We start from the raw sequence: 26,352 nt of genomic DNA, 5'->3' as shown, positions 1-26,352 counted from the left end.
TTGACTGGTGCTAGATTCTTTATTGCATCTCCCCGACTTCCGTCTTCCAGCACAGACACAGCCCCCGACCCCCTCACTCTGTCCTTGCCGACCTCCATCTCCCCAACCTCCATCTCTGTGCTGGTCCCCCTCACCCCGAGTCTTCCCCCTCCAGGGCCAGTGAGCGACAGCGGGTCTGAGCTGGGGGAAGGTCCACAGGGGCCGGGAGACTGAGCCTGTCCCGAGGACAGGGCAGAGAGTCACCTCGGAGGAGGGCCCGGGACTGGGCCTGGGTCCGGGGCTGGGCCAAATCCACCCACTGCTGCTCCCTCCGCCGAGCCACCACCTCATCGAATGACTGGCTGCCCTTCTTCCTCCATGCCAGGCTCCGAGGTGAGGGTGTGAGGGGACGGTGCTCGCCTGGGGCTGGGGGCCGTGGGCGACCTTTCAAGGCGGGGGGCAGCAGAGCGTAATGAGGCTTGGGTGGCACGACAGGCAAGGCCCGTGAGTGGTGGTACTGCAGCACTGAGCTCTTCAAGAGCATGGGGACAGCAGTGAGCAGTGGACCCTCCCCTGGCATCTTCCCCTGGGCCCCCAAATCCTCCTCCAGCCCCTCCCCCGGCTCTCCCTCCAGATTACCCTGGGCCCAGCAGTTCTCAGACCCCCGACTCTCTGCCAAGGTATCCCCCACCTCAAGGACACCTTCTATAGTCGAGCAGCCTTCTGTTCCGATCACTGCACTGGGATCTTCCTTTCCAGTGACACCTCCTGTGGACAAACAGCCCTCTGTCCCAGTCACTGCACTGGGATCTCCTTTTCCAGTGACAACTCCTGTGGTCGAATAGCCCTCTGTCCCGGTCACCGCACTGGGATCTCTTTTTCCAGTGACAACTCCTGTGGTCGAACAGCCCTCTGTCCCAGTCACCGCACTGGAATCTTCCTGCCCAGTGACACCTCCTGTGGTCGAACAGCCCTCTGTCCCAGTCACTGCACTGGGATCTCCTTTTCCAGTGACAACTCCTGTAGTTGAACAGCCCTCTGTCCCAGTCACCGCGCTGTGATCTTCCTGCCCAGTGACACCTCCTGTGGTCGAACAGCCCTCTGTCCCGGTCACCGCACTGGAATCTTCCTGCCCAGTGACAACTCCTGTGGTCGAACAGCCCTCTGTCCCGGTTACCGCACTGGGATCTTCCTGCCCAGTGACACCTCCTGTGGTTGAACAGCCCTCTGTCCCAGTCACCGCATTTGAATCTTCCTGGCCAGTGATATCCCCTGCCGATGTGTAGCATCTTTTGCCAGACTCTGGGCTGGAAGGGGTGGGATCCCTTGGTTTAGGGACATTCAGCGGGGGAGGGGAAGGCATGGGGCAGAGGGGATGAACCTGATCCAACTCCCACTCATCCTCGCAAGGGGGCTCCACTGAGAACTCCCAGAGATGGAGCTGTTGGGGGGGGTGGGGGGGGAGAAACCACAGGTCAATATGGACAAGGTCAAAACAGACCCCCAAACACCCAACCCAGTACCACCCCAATATCCCACACCAAACATCCCACTCCAAGATCCAGTACCCCATCCCCACACCCCACCCCGAGACCCCATATCCCACCCCACACCCCATTTCACACCCCACCCTGATCCCACTCCCCACCCTGACCCCATACCCCATCCCCACACCCCATCTCACTCCCCACCCTGATCCCACACCCTATCCCCACACCCCGCCCCATGATCCAATGTCTGGAACTCCATCCATTTTATCTAGTTTTGGAGAAAGATAGGACTGGTTACAAGATAAAGTTCAATCAGGGTGAGGCTGATTTTTTGGAGCAATTTGACAGGAAGTTGTGGATTGGGACAAGATGGGGAGATTGTTTCGGGACAGCTGGAAAATTTTATTCGTGAGACAGATCAAACACTGTCTGTACCTGCTGAGGTGAAGGGCAAAGTGGCAGGGGGTTGAGGGGTGGAGAGGAGAGGAGGAAGTAGCAGGGGTTTGAGGGGAGGAGAGGACAGGAGAGAGTGGCAGGGGGTTGAGGAGGGGAGTGAGTGGAAGGGGGTTGAGGGGAGGAGAAGAGAGAGTTGCAGGGGGTTGAAGTGTGGGGAGGAGAGGAGGGAATGGCAGGGGGTTGAGTGGATGAGGAGGTGAGGAAGGCAGGAGGAGCACAGGTCAGAGTTCGTACAGGTGGGAGGGTAGGAGAAAAAAGCTGAGATGTGGTGGGGTGAGAGTAGCTCTGAATGGAGAGGGAAGGGATGGAGGAACTGGAGGAAAGGAAACAGGGACATGGAGGGAAAGAGATTTGTGAGAGGGGTTTAATGGAAATTAGAGGTCGATGTTAATGCCATCAGGCTGGAGAGTGCCCAGATGGAAATAAAGACTGGAGTACCTCCAACATGCAGGTGGCCGCAGTGTGGGAGAGCATGACGTCGGTGTGGGAGTACATGATGTCTGTATTGGAGTGGAGTGTGGAATTGAAACGGTTGACCACCCTGTTATTGCAGCGGACCGAGTGGAAGTGACAACGAAACAATCTCCCCATCTGTGCCCAGTCTCCCCGACGTAGGCGAAGCGATATCAGGAGCACCGGGTGGAGAAAATGACCCCTACAGATTCACAAAGTGAAGTGCTTCCTTGCTTCGAAGGACTGGGGCCCCCAAATGGTAGGGGGGGGAGTGGGGGGAGGAGGTATAGGCATTTATTTTGTGGTCATATCTAACAGGATATCCATCAGTTTGGGGAGGTGTGGCAAATCTAATTTAATTCAGGCAAGTGTGAGGTGAGTCAAACCAGGGCGGAAGTGGCATGGTGAATGATCGGGCGCTGGAGAGAGCATAAGCTCCTTCAAAGAGGCAACTTGGGTGGACCGGTGGTGGGTGAGGAAGGCACTGGGCGCGCGGGCCTGCATGTGCAGAGGAGATTCTGCAGGCTGTCGCTGGTACAGGGAGAGGCTGAGTCTTTATCCCTGGAATGCAGGGGTGATTTAACGGAGGCTTGTAAAGCACAAGGAGCAAGGGATAAAGTGGAAGCTCAAAGATCGTTTCCCAGGAACGAGAGGGCATGGGTTAAATGTGAGAGGGGAGGAGTTAAAGAGAGATCTTGGGGGAAAGATTTTCACTCAGAGGGTGATTCGTATCTGGAACAAGTGGCCAGAGGAACACGAGAGGAGTGGGCACAATAACAATGTTCAAAAGACATATGGGCACATTGGAGTTCAGGGGCCCAAGGGCCTGGATTCCGGGAGACCCTATCCTCACCTGGGTTCTGTAGGCCAGCTGTCTACCCTCATCCAGCTCCATCAGCTGCGACTCGATGCTCATGTCCAGCCGCAAGGCCTCGTGCTCGAAGGCCGGGAGCGATTCGGACGGATCCATCTCCTCAGGGGTGCGGAGCGGCCGGCCAAAATCTTCCTGCATTTCGGCGTCGCCCAGCTCCGTCATGTCCTGGCTGTCCAGGAACGAGAAGGTGTCCTGGAGTTCCCAGGAGATTTCCTGGGTCAGAGCTGAGGCTGAGGGGGACGGGGGGGGTTGTCAGTCACATCTCCATTGCCCTCGACATGCCCCTGCCCTGACAAACTACTCCTGACATTCACCCAGTCTCTGACAGTCCCACCACCCCAACTCACCCCTCCCTGACATCCTCACACAGTCCCCAATACCATCACTGTTCCCAACGCCCTCCCCTCGACACTGCCCCCAACACCTTGTGATAATACAGATTCTATCACCAATGTGTATATGTACTGTGATTGGCTGAGAGTGTAGCCACACCTACTGGCAGGTCTTAAAGGGTTGCTCCTAGACAGACCAGGTCATTCTGGACTGGTCGACCTACTTGTGATATGCTCCAGTCTTTTAGTTAATAAAAGCCTTGGTTTGGATCAACAAGTCCTTGGATCTTTCGACACGCATTACACACCTTTACTGATCCTGATACCCCCACCACACTGATACTGCCCCTCCCCTGTACACCCACCTCAGCCCCCCCACACCCTTTCTGTTCCCAACACCGCCCAACACCTCCCACCCCAGCGCCCTACACTGTTCCCGATACCCCCACCCCATCCTCCCCGACACCCCTACCATTCCCAACATCCCCTCCCTGACACCCAAGCCCCAAACACCCCCGATACCCCTACCATTCCCTGACAACCCACCCCCACTCTGGCCCCCCCTTAATGATGCCCACACCCCCACCACACCCCAGACTCCCCTACCACTCTCTTCTCCCACCGCCCCCTCCCCAGTTCTTCACTCACCCTCTTCATCCTCCTCGCCCTCTGGATCCTGGGCCAGCATGGCTGTCTGCTCAGAATCCTCATCCCAGCCCGTGGAGAGGTTGCTGGCTGCCTGTGGGCCAGAGCTCTTGGCAGGAGGGTGGTGACATGCTGGGGCAGGGAGACAGAGAAGGGCTCCGAGATGTGGAGGGCCACCCGGCGGCCCGCCCTCTCCTGCACCTCCTTGGCCGAACGAGGGGAGTTGGGTCCCCCCCGCAGCACTGGCTTCCCCACCACCAGGGGCAGTGAGGTAAGGAAGCCCTCCCGCTCCAGCGGGGGGCTGGAGAAACTGTCCCTGCGGCTGAGGGGGCTCCGCCCATCACCATGGGGGGGGTGATCCTGGGGAGGGAGAGAAGGGAAGGCAGGGGGGTGGGTGAGGTGGGAGGGAGAGAGAATGGGATGGAGACAAGGGAGGGGGTGTGGAGAGAGATTAGACCATATTCCCTGAAGTACCCTGCCTGACACCCCCACAAGCACAGATTTCGTGGTTTCAACAATGCTTCCCCATGAGAGGAGGAACATCTCTGGCCTGAATCTCGGGAGCACACAGAGGTTGGCAGGGCAGTGGGCAAGCAACACGAGGAGATACCACAGGTGTGGTGGGTGCTGGAGGTGCCAAGACTCACCATCACTGGTGAAAGGTGCAGAGCTCAATGAATCCATGCTCTTGGCTGGTCGCAGAGTGAGAGAGGAGGTCTTCAAATCTGGAGGGGAAGGGATGGGTTAACGTGAAGGAAATGTCAGACTAGACCCACCACTCCCACATCCCGCCCACAAACCCAGCCTTCCCTCTTACTCACCCGCCCCCCCGGGCCCCATGCCTTCCCACCCACTCCCTCCCCAGACCTCATGCCTTCCCACCCGCTGCCCCCCAACCCACATCATCCCACCCGTTCCACCCCCAGACCCCACACCTTCCCTCCCACTTCCCCCCCCACGCCTTCCCACCCATCCACTCCCTGGACCCCACGTCTTCCCTCCCGCTCCCCTCCAAACCCCATGCCTTTCCACCTGCTCCCCCTCACCTCTTTGACCTGACCCTACCCCTTCCCACTCCCTCCCCATGCTCCAACCCAACCCCACCCTTTGTCAATGACACCCTTCCCACAGACCCACCCTTTCCCACCCATTCCCATCATCCACATCCCCCTCCCCCTGGAGCCTAGTTACCCCTGTAACACTATCCTACAAATATGCATGCTCACTCCTGGCAAGTCCACAAATCGATTCCTCTAGTCCCTCTGCTGACCCTCACTGTGCCTCCCACTTCACTCCCAAATTTCTCACTGTGTCCAGCACCCACCTCCCTCCATCTCTCCAGTTTCTAGAAGCACCCTTTCACTTTTACTCACCTTTTTCCCTCATTTCGACACAACTTTCGTTTGGAATCGTTCCCAGATCTCCCAAGGTTAAATATCGATCGCCACTTCTTCGCCTTTAAGGAGCCTTTCCGTCTGTGTTAATAGGAATAACAGACTAGGTCTAAACATATATAAATCCCCAAACCCCCAGATCCCAGGGATCTGTTATTCGATTTTACAAACCCCTGATCCACTGGATAAGATCGCAGCCGTGAGTGACTATCCTGGATGTTGTTATATAGATAAACCCACCCAAACCCCTAGAATAGACCCCAGCCTGTGACCAACTGTGACAACCTCTCCATCCCTGGCCCTCACCTGTTATCCGGCAGCTCGATGATGGTGTGGTAGGGCTTCATGGCGGGTGGCCCATCACCTAAGTGAAGGATATGTGGGATCTGTGAGGGATGGGTCCGACCCGTCAATTGCTCCATCCGAGGACTGAGGCAGGGCAGCGACTGGCATCGCTCAGTATCTCCATCTGTGTAGGGGGGAGGGTGGGGAGAAAAAGTTTAACAGCAGGACCAATGAGGAACTGACTCCCCTGCCCCGTCCCCGATCAGACCATGGCCTTGGCACCGTTGACCTCTTATCCCGTGACTACTCCCATCACAACAAGACATCAGGAGACAGAGGAGGGCATTCTTCCCCTCAATCCCAACACGGCCTCACCTGTACCATTTCTCCAAACTCTTCTGTTCCTCCAGCTCCCCATCCCCTTCCTCCTCTCCCTCATCACCTCAGCTTCTACCTTCCCACCAGTTAGCCTGTGCTCCTACACCCCTTCCCCTTCCTCCCTCCTCTTCTCTCACTCCCATCCCCTCCTGCCTATTAATTCAAGCATCTGTCTGAGTTTTGGCTCTCCTGATGAAGAGGGGCCCAGGCCCGAATCATCGGCTGCCTTCTGTTTCCTATGGATGCTGAATTTTTAATTTCAATGGCTCAAGGCCTTCCAGGCCACCCAAATGCTCCCTGCATGTCTTTGGGGGCATGGGGGGTGGGGGGGAAACCAGAGGACCCAAAGGAAGCCCACGCAGTCACAGGGAGAGCGGACAAACTCTTTGCAGACAGTGGCAGATTCGAGCCTGGGTCGCTGGCACTGTGACAGCATCATGCTAACCGCGCCGCCACCACCATCAGAGAGGTATTAACTTTCCAGGCCTGGCCCTTCATCCTGTCTCTCTGTCCCCTTGATTGAGACCTGTCCATCCTCCCTGGGATCTCACGTTTGAACAAGATCGCCCCTCGTTCTTCTAAACTCAGAGGAATGAAGACCCAAATGACTTAGTCTGTTTTGATACTCCCTTGCTCGGGAACTTGCCCAATCTATACCCTTTTTCCCATCCCCAAGGTTCCTGAATTTTCTGTCAGCTAAAGGGGGCAAAACTGTACATCATTACCCAAGCCCTCACCACACCCTGCACAGTTGGAACAAGACCTCCCTGTTCTTCGATTGTGCCACCCTTGAACCAAGGTCAACTTGTGACCTGATCTCCTCATTAGACATTTTTTGATTCATCTACTGGAATGCCTGGCTCACTCTGACCTCCATCTTGACATGTCGACACCCCCATCTCTGAGCTGAGCAGCCCACCCTTCACTCTGAGAACAGGAACCCTTTTCCTGACATCCTAGCTGGGGGAAGCCCACTCCCCACATCCACCCCGTCAGAAGTTTGGACATTTCAGTGGGGTCACCTCTCATCCTCAACCCCAGAGAGGACAGTCCCAGTCTGCTTCACCTCTCCTCATGTGAAAACCTGGCATCCCGGGAATTGATCCGATGAACCTTCGCTGCACTCCCTCTCCAACAGGTAGATCCTCCCTCAGGTGGGGAGACCAGACCTTTCCTATATTCCAGGTGTGGTCTCCCTGGGACCCTGGACCATCGGACTGAGACGTCTTGACTCTTGGACTCAACCCCTCTCACAACAAAGGCCAACAAATTGTCTCCTACCGGACGTTGCTATTCCTGCAGGGTAACGTCCAGTGACTGGTGTTAAGGGAACCGGGACCCTCTCAACACCAACCATCCCATCCCAGGAAAGAAGATAGTAGTAGGGAGAGAGGGCATGAGAGGGGGAAGAGAGTTGGGTGAGGGAGGAGAGGGGTAGGGGAAGAGAGGGGTAGAGGAGGTGTAGGGGAGGGGTAGGGGAGGAGAGTGGTGGGAGAGGAGAGGGGTGGGGGAAGGAGAGGGGTGGGGGAAGGGGAGGGGTGGGGGAAGGGTAGAGGTGGGGGAAGGGGAAGGGGAGGGGAGGGGTGGGGAGGAGAATGGAAGGGGTGGGGAGGAGAATGGAAGGGGTGGGGGGAGGGGTGGGGAGAGGGGTGGGGAGAGGGGTGGGGAGGAGTGGGGGGAGAATGGAAGGGGAGGAGAGAGGAAGGGGAGGAAAAGAGTGGGAAGGGTGGGGAGGAGAATGGAAGGGGAGGAAAAGAGTGGGAAGGGGAGGAAAAGAGTGGGGAGGGGAGGAGAAGGGTGGGGGAAGGGGAGGAGAGGGGTGGGAGAGAGGGATAGGGGAAGGGAGGAGGAGAGGAGTAGGGGAAGGGGAGGGGAGGGGAAAGTGGGTGGGGGGAGAGAGACAGACAGAGAAATGAGGAGTCGGTGTAGAATCAGGGACAGGTGAGACGACTGACTGCCGGACCGACTGGGAGTTTACCATGTTGAGAGAAATGATCACTGGAGCTGAAGAGCTGGTGCACGTGGTTGAGGATGAACTCCACCACAATGGACTGGACCCGCACCTCCATGAAGGCTGCCGTCCCATTGAACCCTGACGTCTCAATCTCCTTGGATCTGGCGAAAGGGGAGGAGCATGAGTTTCACCCCCAGACAGGGTTCCATCCTCAACAGTTACTTGCCTTCCTTCCTTCCAACCTCCAACCTCCCAGCCCCTCCCCACACCTCTTGCTAAACTCAACACCCTCCACATTGTCACTCCCTCCCTCCCCTCCAGTTCAATTCCCCTCCCTCCATCCATTCAATAGCCCCTCCACACCCTCTGTTTCAACCCCCGTCCAGTCCCTCTCAACCTTCCCTCTGCACTATCATATTGGCAAGGGAGAGAGAGAGGGAGGGAGTGATGGGGAGAGAGAGGGATTGAGGGAGGGGGTGAAGGGAGAGAGTGATTGAGGGAGGGAGTGATGGGGAGAGAGAGGGGACTGAGGGAGTGATGGGGAGGGAGAGAGTGATGGGGAGAGAGAGGGAGTGATGAGGAGAGAGAGATTGAGGGAGGGAGTGATGGGGAGAGAGAGGGATTGAGGGAAGGAATGATGGGGAGAGAGGGATTGAGGGAGAGAGTGATGGGGAGGGTGTGATGGAGAGGGAGAGGGATTGAGGGGAGGAATAATGGGAAGGGAGTGATGGGGAGTGATGGGGAGAGAGGGATTGAGGGAAGGAAAAATGGGGAGAGAGGGATTGAGGGAGGAAGTACTGAAGAGAGGAGTGAGCAGGAGGCAAAGAGAAAATGAGGGGTAAAGTGGATAATGGAAGAGTGGGAAGATGTGGTAGGGAGGAAGGAGTGGGAAAGAGGGGGAAGGCAGGGGACTGGGGCAGGGAAGAGATGGAGGGGGGCTAAATGAGGGAAATGAATTATGGGTGTGTTAGGCAGGGGTTTGAGGGGGTGAGGAGAAGGGAGAGGACCAGGGGAGTGAAGAGGGGAAGAAGAGGAGAGGAGGTGGGCAGGGGGTTAAGAGCAGGGATTTGAGGAGAGGGGTGTAAGGATGGGAGGGGGTTGGTGAGGGTCTCTGTGTCCGAGGCCTGACCTCAGTAGGTTGGGGGCCCAGACGATGGCAAGGTTGCGGCTGTGCATGTTAGTCTGGGGGCTGTAGGAGGCCATTCGCAGGAGGTGCCTCATCAAGTATTCCAGGGTCCTGGACACAAAAAGAGCCATCAGTAGATGGGCGGCGAGGGATCCCCACGCTGGGGGAGGGGCAGTGAATTAGCATCAGATGTTACCTGTAATGGGACGGTGGCAGTTCCTGCAGAACCTGGCGTATTTTCATGAGACGATCAGCTTCCATCTGTGTGTTCACTGCATCCTGGCAATGTAAGAGGGCAATGTTTGAAAGATAAGTTTTACTCCATGTCTGACCCGTGCCTCCGGGGTGTATGATGGCCTGGTGTAGAGGGAGCTTCTCCCTGGGTCTGACCTGTGCCCTGGGAATGTGTGACAGTACGGTGTAGAGTGAATTTCCCACCGGGTTTGACCCGTACCCTGGGAGTGTGTGACAGGACGGTATTGAAGGAGCTTCCCCAGGTCTGACATGTACCCAGGCTGTGTGTGATGGGACAGTGTAGAGGGAGCTCCCTCCTGGGTCTGACCCGTGCCCCAGGAGTGTGTGATGGGACAATGTAGAGGGAGCTCCCCCCTGGGTCTGACCTGTACCCAGGCTGTGTGTGATGGGGCACTATAGAGGGAGCTTCCTCCTGGGTCTGACTTGTACCCAGGCTGTGTGTGATGGGGCAGTGTAGAGGGAGCTTCCTCCTGGGTCTGACCTGTGCCCCAGGAGTGTGTGATGGAACAGTGTAGAGGGAACAACCCCCGGTTCTGACCTGTAGCCCGGCAGTTTGTGATGGGACAGTGTAGAGGGAACTTCCTCCTGAGCCTGATGTGCCCCCAGAGTGTGTCTTGGGCTGGTGCATAACAAACTGTGCCCAGTCCCCTGGACTTACTGCGAATTTATCGTACAGTTGGTAGACAAGCAGGGGATTGGGGAGCTCTCGGAAGTAGGCCTTGCAGAGGGAGCTGACACAGTGGATGTCTTGCAGATAAACATCCTTGCACAGATCCACTGTCTTCTCCGTGTCAAACTCCTGCCTGTGATCAAAGGCAAATTTGCTGTAACTTATGGGAATGGAAATGAGGCCACTTGGCCTCTCAAGCCTTCTGCCTTCCAACTGACATGAGGACTGGTCTAACCTTGACATCAGCTCCCCTCTGCCACCTGTTTCCATCGACTCCCCCACTGACTCATGTCCATAATCTGGAGATATTCAGTGGGAGAGTGGATCTCCCTTGCCACCCCTCCCAGAGGTACTCCCTCACTGCCCCTACCAGAGAGGGGATCCCTCGTCACCCCTCCTATAGTAAGGAGCCCCCTCATCACTCATTGGGGAGATCAACACCCTCATAGAGAGAAATGTCTCCTCGTCACCATCAAAAATGACCAGCTCCTCCACTCCCCACCACTCCCCCACTCCCTCAATTCTCAACTCCCTCCCCCACTCCTCACCACTCCCCCATTCCCTCTCCCACTCCTCACCACTCCCCCACTCCCTCACCCACCCCAACTCCCCCACTCCCTCCCCCACTCCTCAACTCCCCATCACTCCCCCATTCCCCACACCCTCCCCCACTCTCCCACTCACTCCCTCCTCAACTCCCTCCCCCACTTCCCACCACTCCCCCACTCCCTCACTCCTCAACCTCCCCCACTCCCCCACTCCCTCCCCCACTCCCCATTCCCTCTCCCACTCCTCACCACTCCCTCACTCCCTCCCCCACTCTCCCACTCACTCACTCCTCAACTTCTTCCCCCACTCCCCACCACTCCCCCACTCCCTCACTCCTCAACTCCCTCCCCCACTCCCCCACTTCTCACCACTCCCCCACTCCTTCCCCCACTCCTCACCACTCCCCCACTCCCTCCCCCACTCCTCACCACTCCCCCACTCCCTCCCCCACTCCTCACTACTCCCCCATTCCCTCTCCCACTCCTCACCACTCCCTCTCCCATTCCCCACCACTCCCCCACTCCCTCCCCCACACCCCCACTCACTCCCCCACTCCCTCATTCCTCAACTCCCTTCCCCACTCTCCACCACTCCCTCACTCCCTCTCCCATTCCCCACCACTCCCCCACTCCCTCTCCCATACCCCACCACTCCCTCCCCCACTCAACATCACTCCCCCACTCCTTCCCCCACTCCCCACCACTCCCTCACCATTCCCCACCACTCCCCCACTCCTTCCCCCTACTCTCCACCTCTCACTCCCCCACTCCTCACCACTCGCCCACTTCCTCTCCCACTCTCTCTCCCACTTCTCACCACTCCCCCACTCCCTCCCCACTCCCCCACTCCTCACCACTCACCCACTCCCTCTCCAACTCACTCTCCCACTCCCCCATTCCCCACCACTCCCCACACTCCCCCAATCCCTTCCCCACTCCTCACCACTCCACCATTCCATCCCCCACTCTCCCACCCATTTCCCACCACTCCCCCATTCCCCACCACTCCCCATTCCACACCACACCCCACCACTCCACCACTCCCTCACCCACTCCCTACCCATTCCCTACCACTCCCTCCCCCATTCCCCACCACTCCCCCTTCTCCCTCTCCCATTCCCCATCCCTCCCCCTCCCTCCCCCACTCCCCACCACACTCTCTCCCATTCCTCACCAATCCCCCACTCCCCACCATTTCCCCACTCCCTCTCACATTCCCCACCATTCCCTCTACCATTCCCCACCACTCCCCCACTCCCTCTCCCATTCCCCACTACTCCTCCACTCCCTCCCCATTCCTCACCACTCCCCCACTCCCTCCTCCATTCCCTACCATTCCCCCACTCCCTCTCCCATTCCCCATCACTCCTCACCACTCCCCCACTCCCTACCATTCCCCCACTTCCTCCCCTTTCCCCCACTCCCTGTGCCATTCGCCACCACTCCCCCACTCCCTCCCCCTTTCCCCACAACTTCCCCACTCCCTCCCCCATCCCTACCCCTTCCCGCACATCCAGACACTGCTCCCATCCACCCAATCCTCACACTCTTCCAGATTCTGCTCCCTCTCTGACACCTTCTCAACATCTCCCCTTGAGCCCCTGGGGATCCCGGGGGTCATTGACTTCAGCAGGTACTGTCCCATTCTGTTCAACCTCCCAATATGAGACCACCCTGCACCTACCCCTCCCCCATCCCACCGACACCCAACCATCGGTGCACCTCCCAGGCCCTTGGGGGGTGTGGGGGAGTGAGTGAGGAGTGGGAGAGGGGGTAGGAAGAGGGGGTGACGAGCTGGGAGTGAAGGTTTGGGAGTGAGGGAGAAAGAGAGGTGGGGGAGAATGTGAGAGAATGAGGAGCCAGAGGACGTGGAAAAGAGAGAGAGAGAGAGAGAGAGAGAGAGAGAGAGAGAGAGAGATGAATTACCGCAGTTTCTGAATATTTGATGATATTCCAGAGAGTCGATAGATTCCATCAACAATTCCGTGCTCCTCGATGAACTCTGCACATTGCTTCAAAACCTGGGGCACTAGGAGAGAATGTTGGTCAGGTGCACAGAGGATAAAGAAAGCACAGGAACAGTTATCAGTTAACGATTCCCTTCGGGATATCTGTACACTGACCCATGTATCTCAGTCCCTCTTTGTCAGGGGATATCTGTACACTAACCCGCGTCTCTAAGTCCATCTCTCTCGGGGAGATATCTGTACACTGACCAGTGTCTGCGATTCCTTCTCCCTCAGGGGGATATCTGTATACTGACCAGAGTCTCTCAGTCCCTCTCCCTCAGGGGGAATATTTGTATACTGACCAGTGTCTCTCAGTCCTTCTCCCTCAGGGGGATATCTGTACACTGACCAGAGTCTCTCAGTCCCTCTCTCTCAAAGGTAAAACTGTACACTGACCCATGTCTCTCAGTCCCTTTCCCTTTGGGGGAATATCGGTACACTGACCCAGGTCTTTCAGTCCCTCTTTCGCAGGGGGAATATCTGTACACTGACCCGTGTCTTTCAATCGCTCTCTGTCAGGGGGAATATCAGTCCACTGAGCCGTGCCTCTAAGTCCCTCATTCTCATGGGGATGTCTGTACACTGACCCATGACTCTCATTCCCTCTCCCTCAGGGGTATATCTGTACACTGACCAGAATCTCTCAGTCCTTCTCGCTCAGAGGTATATCTGTACACTGATCAGGGTCTCTCAATCCCACTCTCTCAGGGGAACATCTACAAACTGACCCCTGTCTCTCAGCACTCTCTCTCAGGGGGATATCTATACACTGACCATGTCTCTCAATCCCTCCCTCCCAGTGGCATATCTGTACACTGACCAATGTCTATCAGTACCTCTCTCTCTGGAAAATATCTATACACTGACCAGTGTCTTTCAATCCCTCACTCTCGTGGGAATATCTGCAGATTGACCTTAGTCTCTCAGCCCCTCTCCAACAGGGGTAATAACTCTACACTGACCCATTTCTCTCAGTCCCTCTCCGTCATGGGGAATATCTGCACACTGACCCATGTCTCTCAGTCCCTCTCCCTCAGTGGGATATCTGTACGCTTACCAGTGTTTCTCAGTCCCTCTCCCTCAGGGGGATATATGTACACTGACCAGTGTTGCTCACTCCCTGTCTCTCAGAGGGATATCTACACAGTGACCCATGTCTCTTCGTCCCACTCCCTCAAAGGGATATCAGTAGACTGACCAGTGTCTCTCAGACCCTCTCACTCAAGGGGTTATCTGTAAACTGACTAGTGTCTCTCAATCCCTATCCTTCAGGGGGTTATCTGTAGACTGAACCGTGTCTCTCAGTCCCGGGCTCTAAGGGGGTTATCTGTTCACTGAGCAGTGTTTCTCGGGCCATCTCTCTCTGGGGGACATCTGTACAGTAACCTGTGTCTCTCAGTCTCTCTCTCTCAGGGGGATGTAAGTACACTAACTCTTGTCTTTCAGTTCCTCTCTCTCAGAGGGATATCTGTACACTGACCAGTGTCTCTCAGTCCCTCTCTGTCAGGGGTATATCTGGCCAGCATCTCTCAATCCCACTCTCTCAGGTGGATATCTGAACACTTATCCGTGTCTGTCAGCCCCTCTCTCTCTGGGGAACATCGAGACACTGACCCCTGTCTCTCAGTCCCTCTCCCTCAAGGAAATAACTGTACACTGACTATCTCTCAGGGGGATATCTGTACACTGACCCTAGTCTCTCTCCCTCATTGGGTATATCTGGACACTGACCAGTGTTTCTCTGTCCCTCTCGGTCAGGAGGAATAACAGTACACTGACCAGTGTCTCTCAGTCCCTTTCTCTCAGTGGGATATTTGTACACTGACCCATGTCTCTTAGTCCCTCTCTGTCAGGGGTATATCTGTACACTGACCAGCATCTCTCAATCCCACTCTCTCAGGTGGATATCTGAACACTTACCCGTGTATCTCAGTCCATCTCCCTCAAGGAAATAACTGTTCACTGACTATCTCTCAGGGGGATATCTGTACACTGACCCTAGTCTCTCAGTCTCTCTCCCTCAGTGGGTATATCTGGACACTGACTGGTGTCTCTCAGTCCCTCTACAACAGGCGGAATATCTGTACCCTGACCCGTTTCTCACAGTACCTCTCACTCAGGGTGTCTGTACACTGACCAGTGTCTCTCAGTCCCTCTCATACATGGGGTATCTGTACACTGTCCAGTGTCTCAATCCCCCTCTCTCAGGGGAAATCTATACACTGACCAGTGTCTCTCAATCCCTCTCTCTCAGATGGATATCTGTACACTGACCCATGTCTCCCAGTCCCTCTCTCTCCGAGGGATATCTGTACACTGACCCGTATCTCTCAGTCCCTGTCTCTCAGGAATATATCTGTACACTCACCCTTATCTCTCAGTCCCTCTCCATCAGGAAGATACGTATACACTGACCAGTTTCTCTTAGTCCCTCTCACTCATGAGGTTATCTGTACACTGAGCAGTGTCTCTCAATCACTCTCTCTCAAGGGGATATCTGTAGACTGCCCCATGTCTCTCAGTCCCGGACTCTCAGCGGGTTATCTGTACACTAAGCAGTGTATCTCAGTCCCTCTCTCTCTGGGGGAATATCTGTACAATGACCCGTATCTCTCAGTCTCTCTCTCTCTCAGGGGGATATCTGTAGACAGCCCCGTGTCTCTCAGTCCCGGACTCTCAGCGTGTTATCTGTACACTGAGCAGTGTTTCTCAGTCCCTCTCTCTCTGGGGGATATCTGTACAGTGACACGTGTCTCTCAGTGCCTCTCTCTCGGGAGAATATCTATACACTGACCAGTGTCTTCCAGTCCCTCAAACTCAGGGGGAATATCTGTATACAGACATTAGTCTCTCAGTCCCTCTCCCTCAGGCGTAATTTCTGTACAGTGACCCATAACTCTCAGTCCCTCTCTCTCAGGGGGAATATCTGTACACTGATCATTGTCTCTCAGTCCTCTCTCTCAGGGGAATGTTAGTACACTGACCCGTGTCTTTCAGTCCCTCGATCTCACGGGGAATATCTGTACACTGACCAGTCTCTCCCAGTCCCTCTCTCTCAGGGGGATATCTGTACACTGACCCGTTTCCCTCAGTCCCTCTCTCTCTGGGGGTATCTGTACACTGACCAGTGTGTCTCAATCTCCCTCTCTCAGGGGAAATCTATACACTGAGCAGTGTCTCTCAGTACCTCTCTCTCTGGAGAATATCGATACACTGACCAGTGTCTCTCAATCCCTCTCTCTCAAGTGGATATATGTACACTGACCAGAATCTCTCAATCCCACTCTCTCAGAGGGATATCTGTACACTGACCCGTGTCTCTCAGTCCCTATCTCTCAGGGATATATCTGTACACTGACCCGTATCTCTCAGTCCCTCTCTCTCAGGGGGATATCTGTAGACTGACCAGTGTCTCCCAGTCCCTCTCTCTCAGGTGGATATCTGTAGACTGACGAGTGTTTCTCAGTCACTCGCTCTCATAGGTATATCTGTACACTGACCCGTGTCTCTCAGTCCCTCTCTCTCAGTGGGATGTCTATACACTGATCCGTGTCTCTCAGACCCTCTCTCTCAGAGGGATATCTGTACACTGACCCGTGTCTCTCAGTCCCTCTCTCTCAGGGGGTTATCTGTACACTGAGCAGTGTCTCTCAATCACTCACTCTCAAGGGGATATCTGTAAACTGCCCCGTGTCTCTCAGTTCCTGTCTCTCAGGGATATATTTGTATACTGACCCGTATCCCTCAGTCCCTCTCCATCAGGAAGATACGTGTACACTGACCAGTGTCTCTTAGTCCCTCTCACTCATGGGGTTATCTGTACACTGAGCAGTGTTTCTCAATCACTCTCTCTCAAGGGGATATCTGTAGACTGCCCCATGTCTCTCAGTCCCGGATTCTCAGTGGGTTATCTGTACACTGAGCAGTGTTTCTCAGTCCCTCTCTCTCTGGGGGAATATCTGTACAATGACCCGTGTCTCTCAGTCTCTCTCTCTCTCTGGGGGAATATCTGTACAATGACCCATGTCTCTCAGTTTCTCTCTCTCAGGGGGATATCTGTACACTGACCAGCGTCTTCCTGTCCCTCACACTCAGGGGGAATATCTGTATACAGACATTAGTCTCTCAGTCCCTCTCCCTCAGGGGGAATTTCTGTACAGTGACCCATAACTCTCAGTCCCTCTCTCTCAGGGGGAATATCTGTACATTGATCAGTGTCTCTCAGTCCCTCTCTCTCAGGGGAATGTTAGTACACTGACCCGTGTCTTTCAGTCCCTCGATCTCAGGGGGGAATATCTGTACACTGACCAGACTCTCCCAGTCCCCCTCTCTCAGGGGGATATCTGTACACTGACCCGTGTTCCTCAGTCCCTCTCTCTCGGGGGGTATCTGTACACTGACCAGTGTCTCCCAGTCCCTCTCCCTAAAGGGGAATATCTGTACACTGAGCAGTGTTTCTCAGTCCCTCTCTCTCAGGGGGATATCTGTACACTGAGCAGTGTCTCCCAGTCCCTCTCTCTCAGGTGGATATCTGTAGACTGACGAGAATTTCTCAGTCACTCGCTCTTATGGGGATATCTGTACATTGAGCCGTGTCTTTCAGTCCCTATCTCTCAGTGGGATATCTATACATTGACCAGTGTCTCTCAGCCCTTCTCTCTCAGGGGGATATCTGTACACTGACTCTTGTCCTCAGTCCCTCTACTTCAGCAGGAATATTTGAACACTGACCAGTGTCTCTGTGTATTAGTCCCTCTCACACAGGAGGATATCTGTGCATTGACCTATGTCTTTCAATTCCTCTCAGGGGAATATCTGTAGACTTAAAGTGTCGCTCAGTCACTCTCTCTCATGGGAAGATCTCAACACTGACCATTGTCTCTCAGTACCTCTCTCTCTGGAGAATATCTCTACACTATATTTATTGGTTCAAAAAACAAATAATAAATAACAAATACATCAATTAAGGATAAACATGAACTTTTTTCTATATATATATATATATATATAGAAAAAAAGAAAAGGACCTCCCCCACCTACATGTTAAAATCTAATCAATATAAATTGAAATGTAAATATTCTGAATATAATAACCACTTATTAATTTTGTTAATTATCATGCGAAACATACGTAATTGTACACTGACCCATGTCTCTCAGTCCCGATCTCTCAGGGGGATATCTGTGCACTGACCTGTGTCTATCAGTCACTAATTCTCAGGGTGATATCTGTACACTGACCAGTGTCTCTAAATCCCTCTCTCTCAGCTGGATATCGGTTCACTGACTCATGTCTCTCAGTCCCTCTCTCACAGGGGAATATCTGTACACTTACAGTGTCGCTCAGTACCTCTCTCTCATGGGAACATCTCGACACTGACCAGTGTCTCTCAGTACTTCTCTCTCTGGAGAATATCTCTACACTGACCAGTATCTCTCAGTCACCCTCCCTCAGGGGGATATCTGTACAGTGACCTGTGTCTATCAGTCGCTCTCTCTCACTGAGATATCGGTACACTGACCCATGTCTATCAGTCACTCTCTCTCAGAGGGATATCTGTACACTGACCCATGTCTCTCAGTTGCTCTCTGTCGAAGGGGATATCTTTAAAGTTAACAGTGTGTCTCAGTACCTCTCTCTCTGGAGAATATCTATACACTTACATGTGTCTCTCAGGGGATCATCTGCACACTTACCCGTGTGTCTCAGACCCTCACTCTCAGGGTGATATCTGTACACTGACCAGTGTCTCCCAGTCCCTCTATCCCAGGGGGATATCTGTACACTGACTCATGTCTCTCAGTCTCTCTACTTCAGCGTGAATATTTGAACTCTGACCAGTGTCACTGTGTCTTGTCCCTCTCACACAGGGGGATATCTGTGCACTGTCCCGTGTCTCTCAGTCCCTCTCCCTCAGTGGGAATATTTGAACACTGACCATTATCTCTGTGTCTCAGTACCTCTCACTAAGGGTGAGAAGAGTTTCTCAGTCCCTCTCTCCCAAGAGGATATCTGTACACTGACAAGTGTCTCTCTGTCCCTCTCTCTCGGCTGTATATGTGAGCACTGTCCCATGTCTCCCAGTCCCTCTCCCTCAGGGGGAATTTCTGTACACTGACCAGTGTCTCTTAATTCCTCTCCCTCAGGGGGAATATCTGTACAGTGACCAGTGTCTCTCAGTCCCTCTCTCTCAGAGTGATATCTGTACACTGACCCATTTTTTTAAACTTTATTTATTCATTCAAAAAACAAATAATAAATGACATATACATCAATTAATGGTAAACATGAACTTTCGTTATATATATAGAAAAAAAAAGAAAAGAAAAGAACCTCCCCCACCTACATGTTAAAATCTAATCAATATAAATAGAAATGAAAATATTCTGAATATAATAACCACTTATTAATAACAAAATTATAATTATCACGCGAAACATATGTAATTGTACACTGTCCCATGTCTCTCAGTCCCTCTCCCTCAGGGGAATATCTGTACACTTACCGTGTCTCTCAGTCCCTCTCTCTCATGGGAACATCTAGACATTGACCAGTATCTCTCAGTCAATCTTCCTCAGGGGGATATCTGTACACTGACCCATGTCTCTCAGTCGCTCTCTCTCGAAGGGGATATCTGTACACTGACCCGTGTTTCTCAGACTCTCTCACTCAGAGGAATATCTGTACGCTGAACCATGTTTCTCAGTACCTCTCTGGAGAATATCTATACACTGACCCATATCTCTCAGTCCCTCTCCCTCAGGGGAACATGTATACAATTACCGTGTCTCTCAGTCCCTCTCTCTCATGGGAACATCTAGACACTGACCAGTGTCTCTCAGACCCTCTCTCTCAGGGGAATATCTATACACTTACCCGTTTCTCTCAGTCCCTCTCCCTCAGGGGGAATATCAGTTGACTGACCCATCTCTCTCAGTCCCTTTCCCTCAGGGGAATATTAGTACACTGACCCTTGTCTCTAAGTCCCTCTACCTCAGGGGGAATGTCTGTTCATTGACCCTTGTCTCTCAGTCCCTCTCTCTCAGGGGAATATCTGTAAACTTACCGTGTCGCTCAGTACCTCTCTCTCATGGGAACATCTCGACACTGACCAGTGTCTCTCAGGACTTCTCTCTCTGGAGAATATCTCTACACTGACCAGTATCTCTCAGTCACTCTCCCTCAGAGGGATATCTGTACAGTGACCTGTGTCTATCAGTCCCTTTCACTCAGATGATATCTGTACACTAACCAGTGTCTCTCATTCCCCTCTCTCTCACGGGGATATCTGTACACTGACCAGTGTCTCACAGTCCATCTCTCTCAGGGGGAATATGTATACACTGACCCGACCCTCTCAGTCCCTGTCTCTCAGGGGGAATATCTCTACACTGACCCTAGACTCTCATTTCCTCTCCCAATGGGGGAATATCTGAACACTGAGCAGTGTCTCCCAGCATCTCTCCCTCAGGGGAATATTAGTACATTGACCCATGTCTCTAAGTCCCTCTATCTCAGGGGGAATATCTGTACACTGACCCGTGTCTCTCAGTCCTTCTTCCTCTGGGGGATATCTGTACACTGAACCGTGTCTCTCAGTCCTTCTTCCTCTGGGGGATATCTGTACACTGAACCGTGTCTCTCAGTCCCTCTCCCTCAGGGGAATATCTGTACACTGACCCGTGTCTATCAGTCACTCTCTCTCTTAGTGAGGTATCTGTACACTGACACATGCCTCTCAGTCCCTCTTTCTCAGGTCGATATCTGGACACTGAGCAGAGTCACCTAGACCCTCTCCCTCAAGGGTATATCTGTGCACTGACCAGTTTCTCTCAGTCCCTCTCTCTCTCAGTGGGTTATCTGTACACTGACCAGTGTCTCTCAGTCCCTTTCTCTCAGGGCATATCTGTACACTGACCCGTTACTCTCAGTCCCCATCTCTCTCATAGTGATATCTGTAAACTGATCCTTTTCTCACAGTCCCTCTCACTCAGAGGAATATCTGTACACTGAGCAGTGTCTTTAGGTCCTTCACTCTCAGAGGGATATCTGTACACTAACCAGTGTCTCTCAGTCCCTCTCTCTCAGGGCGATATCTGTTCACTGACCAGTGTCTCTCACTCCCACTCTCTCAGGGGAATATTTAAACACTGACCATTGTCTCTGTGTCTCAGTCCCTCTCACTAAGGGTGATATATGTGCACTGACCAGAGTTTCTCAGTCCGTCTCTCTCAAGGGGATATCTGTAAAAATGACAAGTGTCTCTCCGTCCATCTCCATCAGGAGGATATCTGTACACTGACCAGTGTCTATCAGTCGCTCTCTCTCAGATGTATATCTGAACACTGACCCTTGTCTCTCAGTCCCTCTCCCTCAGGGGGAATATCTGAACACTGACCATTGTCTCTTTGTATCAATCCCTCTCACTCAGGGGGATACATGTGCATTGACCCGTTTCTCTCAGTCCCTCTCCATCAGGTGGAATATTTGAACACTGACCAGTGTCTCTGTGTCTCAATCCTTCACACTCAGGGGGATATCTGTACACTGACCAGAGTCTCTCAGTCTCTCTCCTTCAGTTGACCAGAGTACCTCATTCCACTCTCTCAGGGGGATATCTGTGCACTGACGAGAGTCTTTCTGTCACTCTCTCTCAGGGAGACAGCTGTACATTAACTCATGTCTCTCACTCCCTCTCTCTCAGTGGGTTATCTGTATACTGACCTGTGTCTCTCAGTCCCTTTCTCTCAGGGCATATCTGTGCACTGACCCGTTACTCTCAGTCCCCATCTCTCTCATAGCGATATCTGTAAACTGATCCTTTTCTCTCAGTCGCTCTCACACAGAGGAGTATCTGTACACTGACCAGTGTCTCTCAGTCCCTTTCTCTCAGGGCATATCTGTACACTGACACGTTACTCTCAGTCCCCATCTCTCTCATAGCGATATCTGTAAACTGATCCTTTTCTCTCAGTCTCTCTCACTCAGAGGAATATCTGTACACTGACCAGTGTCTCTCAGTCCCTCTCTCTCAGGGTGATATCTGTTCACTGACCAGTGTCTCTCACTCCCTCTCTCCCAGGGGAATATCTGTATACTGACTGGTATCTCAATCCCTCTACCTCAGTGGGAATATTTGAACACTGACCAGTGTCTCTGTGTCAAAATCCATGTCACTCAGGGGGAAATCTGTGCACTGACCCATGTCTCTCAGTCCATCTCCCTCAATGGGAATATTTAAACACTGACCATTGTCTCTGTGTCTCAGTCCCTCTCACTAAGGGTGATATATGTGCACTGACCAGAGTTTCTCAGTCCATCTCTCTCAAGGGGATATCTGTACACTGACAAGTGTCTCTCCATCCCTCTCCATCAGGAGGATATCTGTACACTGACCAGTGTCTATCAGTCGCTCTCTCTCAGATGTATATCTGAACACTGACCCTTGTCTCTCAGTCCCTCTCCCTCAGGGGGAATATCTGAACACTGACCAGTGTCTCTTTGTATCAGTCCCTCTCACTCAGGGGGATACATGTGCACTGACCCGTTTCTCTCAGTCCCTCTCCATCAGGTGGAATATTTGAACACTGACCAGTGTCTCTGTGTCTCAATCCTTCACACTCAGGGGGATATTTGTACACTGACCAGAGTCTCTCAGTCTCTCTCCTTCAGTTGTATATCTGTACACTGACCAGAGTACCTCATTCCACTCTCTCAGGGGGATATCTGTGCACTGACAAGAGTCTTTCTGTCACTCTCTCTCAGGGAGACAGCTGTACATTGACTCATGTCTCTCAGTCCCTCTCTCTCCGTGGGATATCTTTACACTTACTCGTTACTCTCAGTCGCACTCTGTCAGGGGGGATATCAATACACTGACATGTGTCTCTCAGTCCCACTCCCTCAGGGAGATATCTGTTCACTCACCAGTGTCTCTCAATTCCTCTCTCTCAGTGGGATATCGGTTCACTGATTCATGTCTCTTAGTCCCTCTATCACAGGGGAATATCTGTACACTGACCCGATTCTCTCAGTCCCTCTCCCTCACGGGGAATATCTGTACACTGACCCATGTCTCTCAGTCCATCTCTCTCAGGAGAACATCTCTACACTGACCAGTGTCTTTCAGTCCCTCTCTCTCAGGGGATATCTATACACTGACCAGTGTCTCTCAGTCCCTCTCTCTCAGGTGTATATCTGAACACTGACTCTTGTCTCTCAGTACCTCACCCTCAGGGGAAATATCTGTATACTGACCAGTGCCTCTCCATCCCTCTCCCTCAGGGGAATTATCTGTGCACTGACCAGAGATTCACAGATCCTCTCCCTCAGGCCTATATCTGTACACTGACCAGCTTCTCTCAATCCCACTGTCTCAGGGGGATATCTGAACATTGACCTGTGTCTCTGTCTCTCAGTCCCTCTCTCTCAGGGGGATATTTGTTCACTGAGCAGTGTCTCTGAGTTCCTCTCTCTCTCTCCCTTGGAGTCATACAGAATAGAAACAGGCCCTTCTGCCTAACCTATCGATATCGACCTGACTGAGTCACCCACACGAGCCCATCTGCCTTATTTTGCTCATACCCCTCTAAAGCAGTGGTTCTCAACCTTCCCTTCCCACTCACGTACCACCTTAAGCATTCCCTTACTTATTGCAGGGCACCTATGGGATAGGAATTACTTCAGGTGGAATGTGAGTGGAAAGAAAATGTTTGGAATCCTCTGCTTTATACCCACGTGTTCCACGTATTCTTCCAAATATTTCATAAACATGTCAATCGTGCCTGCCTCAACCACCTCCTCTGGTAGCCCCTTCCATACACCCACCCTTCTCTGCATACAATAATTACACTTCAGCTTGCTGTTATAGCTCCCCAGCCCCTCAACCTCAACCTGGTTACTGATTCCCCGACATGGTGCAAAACTTCTGCGTTCACCCTACCTATTCTTCTTATAATTGTTGATCACCCCTCATCCTCCTACACTCCAAGGAATAGAACTTTAGTCTGTTCAGCCACTCCCTATAACTCAGGCCCCTGAGTCCTGGCAACATCATTGTGAATCTCTGCACCCTCTCCACCTTGACATCTTTCCAGTAGCACGATGACCGACACTGAACACAACACTCCAAACAGGGCCTCACCATCGGATTGTACAACTGCAACATGATCTCCCAACTTCTGAATTCAACACCGACTGATGAAGGTCAATGCGCTGAAAGCCTTTCTGACCCCCTATCGACCTGTGACATCACTTTCAAGGGACTATATATCTGTACTCATTTATCCCTCTGCATTGTAGCACTCCTCACGTCCCCACCATTCACTGTGTAGGTCCGACCCCCGTTAGACCTCAACTGTTCCTCTGGCCAACCGATCAAGACCATGCTGCAATCTTTGGCAACTACCTTCACTATCTACAAGGCCAGACATGTTTGGTGTTATCTGCAAACTTGCTGATCATGCCATGTACATTTTCAACAGAATCACTGATATCCGGCAAGAAAGCATACATCCACACCGACCTGGTTAAGCAAGAATAAAGTTCTTAACTGGATATTCATAAATCTAAATTTAAATGGGAAAAAAGATCTGTCCATAACCAATTATGCCACACCTACTCCTCTTTCCACCAGTGAATTGTATGTGGACACAGTGGAGGCAGGTACGAGAGGATCCTTTAAGTGACCATTAAACAGGTACATGGAACTGAGGAAAATGCAGGATGATGCAGTAGGACAAATTCTAAGCAGTTGTTAGAGTAAGTTATTAGGTCAGCACAATCCTGTGGGACGAAGGCCCAGTGCTATGCTGTAGATTTCTATGAACCAACAGGTCGTCTCTACCCTAGAACTCAATGACCCAAAAACCTGAATTCTGTCCCCTAGCTCCTCAGCCACAAATTCATCTCCCAGATATTGTATTTCTGAGCTCACCACCATGTGGCCAGGGGAGTAATCCAGAGATAACTGTTCTTTATGCAGGACCTGGTCCCTTCCCTACCCATCTCACATCTCAGTGGCCTCTCTCCCAAGGAGGTATCTGTAAACTGACCGGTGTCTCTCTTTCTCAGGAGGAAGTCTGTACAATGCTGAGTGTCTCTCAGTCCCTCTCACTCAGGGGGACATCTATACACTGACCAATGTCTCTTAGTCCTTCTATCTCAGCAGGATATCTGTACACTGACCAGTCTCTCAGTCCCTCTCTCTCAGGGCAATATCTGTACACTGACCAGTGTCTCTCAGTCCCTCTCTCTCAGGGCAATATCTGTACACTAACCAGCATCTCAGTCCCTCTCACTAAGGGAAATCTGTACACTGATCGGCATCTCACATGAATTTATCTGTGCTGACATGCATCTCTCAGTTCCTATCTCCTGTTAGGGGATATCTGTACACCAACTGGAGCCTCTCATTCCTTCTCTTTCAGCTTCACCAAGGTTCACTGTTTCTGAATCTTACCGTCCTGTCCTGTCCCCTCCAGGTGAGTTCCAAGGTCACAGCCGAACACCTTCTCCTTTGTTGGCCCTTTCTTCTTGCCCTTCTGCCGTTTCATGGTGGGTGGGTCGTCTTTGTTGCCGTGCTGCGCTTCCTGTCGGCCCCAGTCAACCAGGGTACGGATGGGCACCTTTGGCCTACCTGCCCCAGTTGGGCCCCACGACCTGGAAGCCGCCTGTTGCCATCGCTTGGGAGTCCTTCGCTCTGCCTTGCCACTGTCCCCACTCTCCCGGTGCCGCGGTTACAGGGTGTGGTCGAGTCCAGCTGTGCCTGGTGCTGGAGTGAAGACGGAAGGTACAGGGAGTCTGCGGGAGGGCCGGCAGCGACACCGAGGGTGGAGCAGAGCGCAGGAGGTCGAACACTCATCTAGTTCCGCCTTGGCAGGAAGCAAGTGACGGAGGGAGGGGGTAAGCAAGCAGAAGGGTGGGACAAAGTGAAAGAGAGAGAGAGCGAGCACACACACGCCCTGGGTGGAGGTTGTCACCCTTGTCAAGTTCAGTAGGATGGGGGGGGTAGACTGACCATGACTGGAAGAACCCTTTCAGTCAGGAAGCAGCACGAACAGAACGAGAACCACGTCCTGTGTCAGGAAACCAGGGTTTGGGGAGAGAGGTTGGAGAGTAAGGGTGGGGGGGAAAGTAGGAGGGGGGAGTAGAGGGGGGAGTAGAGGGGGGAGTAGAGAAGGGGTAGAGGGGGAGAGTAGAGAGAGTAGAGGACGGGGAGTAGAGGAGGGGGAGTAGAGGGGGAGGGGAGGGAGTAGAGAGGAGGGGAGCAGAGAGGGAGGGGAGGGGGAAGCAGAGAGTAGAGATGAGAGGGGGGAGAGGGCAAGGGAAGAGGAAGAGAGAGCAGGGGAGAAGGGAGGAGGAGGAGAGTGGGAGTGGGAAAATGTGGGAGGGTCAAGGGGTGGTAGTGATAGGGGAGGAGATGGAGGGTTTAAACGGTGGGGGAGATGGAAGCAGAGAGAGGGGTGCAAGAAGGGGGAGAAAGGGGTTTGAGGATGGAAGAGA

The 26,352-nt window shown here is 53.0% G+C and overlaps 1 protein-coding gene across 2 annotated transcripts; it reads right to left on the bottom strand.

Annotated features, from left to right (window-relative positions):
* Positions 1–25,794, bottom strand: LOC138764836 (uncharacterized). 2 transcript variants are annotated; one of them, XM_069941168.1, is made up of 11 exons: positions 25,310–25,784; positions 12,766–12,868; positions 10,280–10,424; positions 9,563–9,645; positions 9,370–9,477; positions 8,265–8,401; positions 5,930–6,092; positions 5,606–5,704; positions 4,877–4,956; positions 3,232–3,482; positions 1–1,420 (listed from the first exon to the last, which is right to left on the bottom strand). In XM_069941168.1, exons 1-11 carry the CDS (start codon positions 25,401–25,403, stop codon positions 131–133), a joined length of 2,553 nt encoding a protein of 850 aa, XP_069797269.1. In that variant the 5' UTR covers positions 25,404–25,784; the 3' UTR covers positions 1–130. The 2 variants fall into 2 exon arrangements, with proteins under 2 accessions (XP_069797269.1, XP_069797270.1); XM_069941169.1 differs by lacking the exon at positions 9,370–9,477 and having other exon boundaries at positions 25,310–25,794.
* Positions 25,795–26,352: the final 558 nt, after the last annotated feature.

Source organism: Narcine bancroftii, chromosome 5 (assembly GCF_036971445.1).
Source record: "Narcine bancroftii isolate sNarBan1 chromosome 5, sNarBan1.hap1, whole genome shotgun sequence".
NCBI lineage: Eukaryota > Metazoa > Chordata > Chondrichthyes > Torpediniformes > Narcinidae > Narcine > Narcine bancroftii.
The sequence above is the reverse complement of the archived record's forward strand: the minus strand, read 5'-3'. Positions and strand labels throughout refer to the sequence as shown.

Coding starts and splice junctions, on each gene's coding strand:
- LOC138764836 (XM_069941168.1), bottom strand. CDS start 25,403: ATGAAACGGCAGAAGGGCAAGAAGAAAGGGCCAACAAAGGAGAAGGTG. Junction 3,483..4,876: donor TGCACCTTTCACCAGTGATG/GTGAGTCTTGGC, acceptor CGTCCCCCTCAG/CCTCAGCTCTGACCCAGGAA. Junction 1,421..3,231: donor AGCTGGCCTACAGAACCCAG/GTGAGGATAGGG, acceptor CCCCCCCAACAG/CTCCATCTCTGGGAGTTCTC.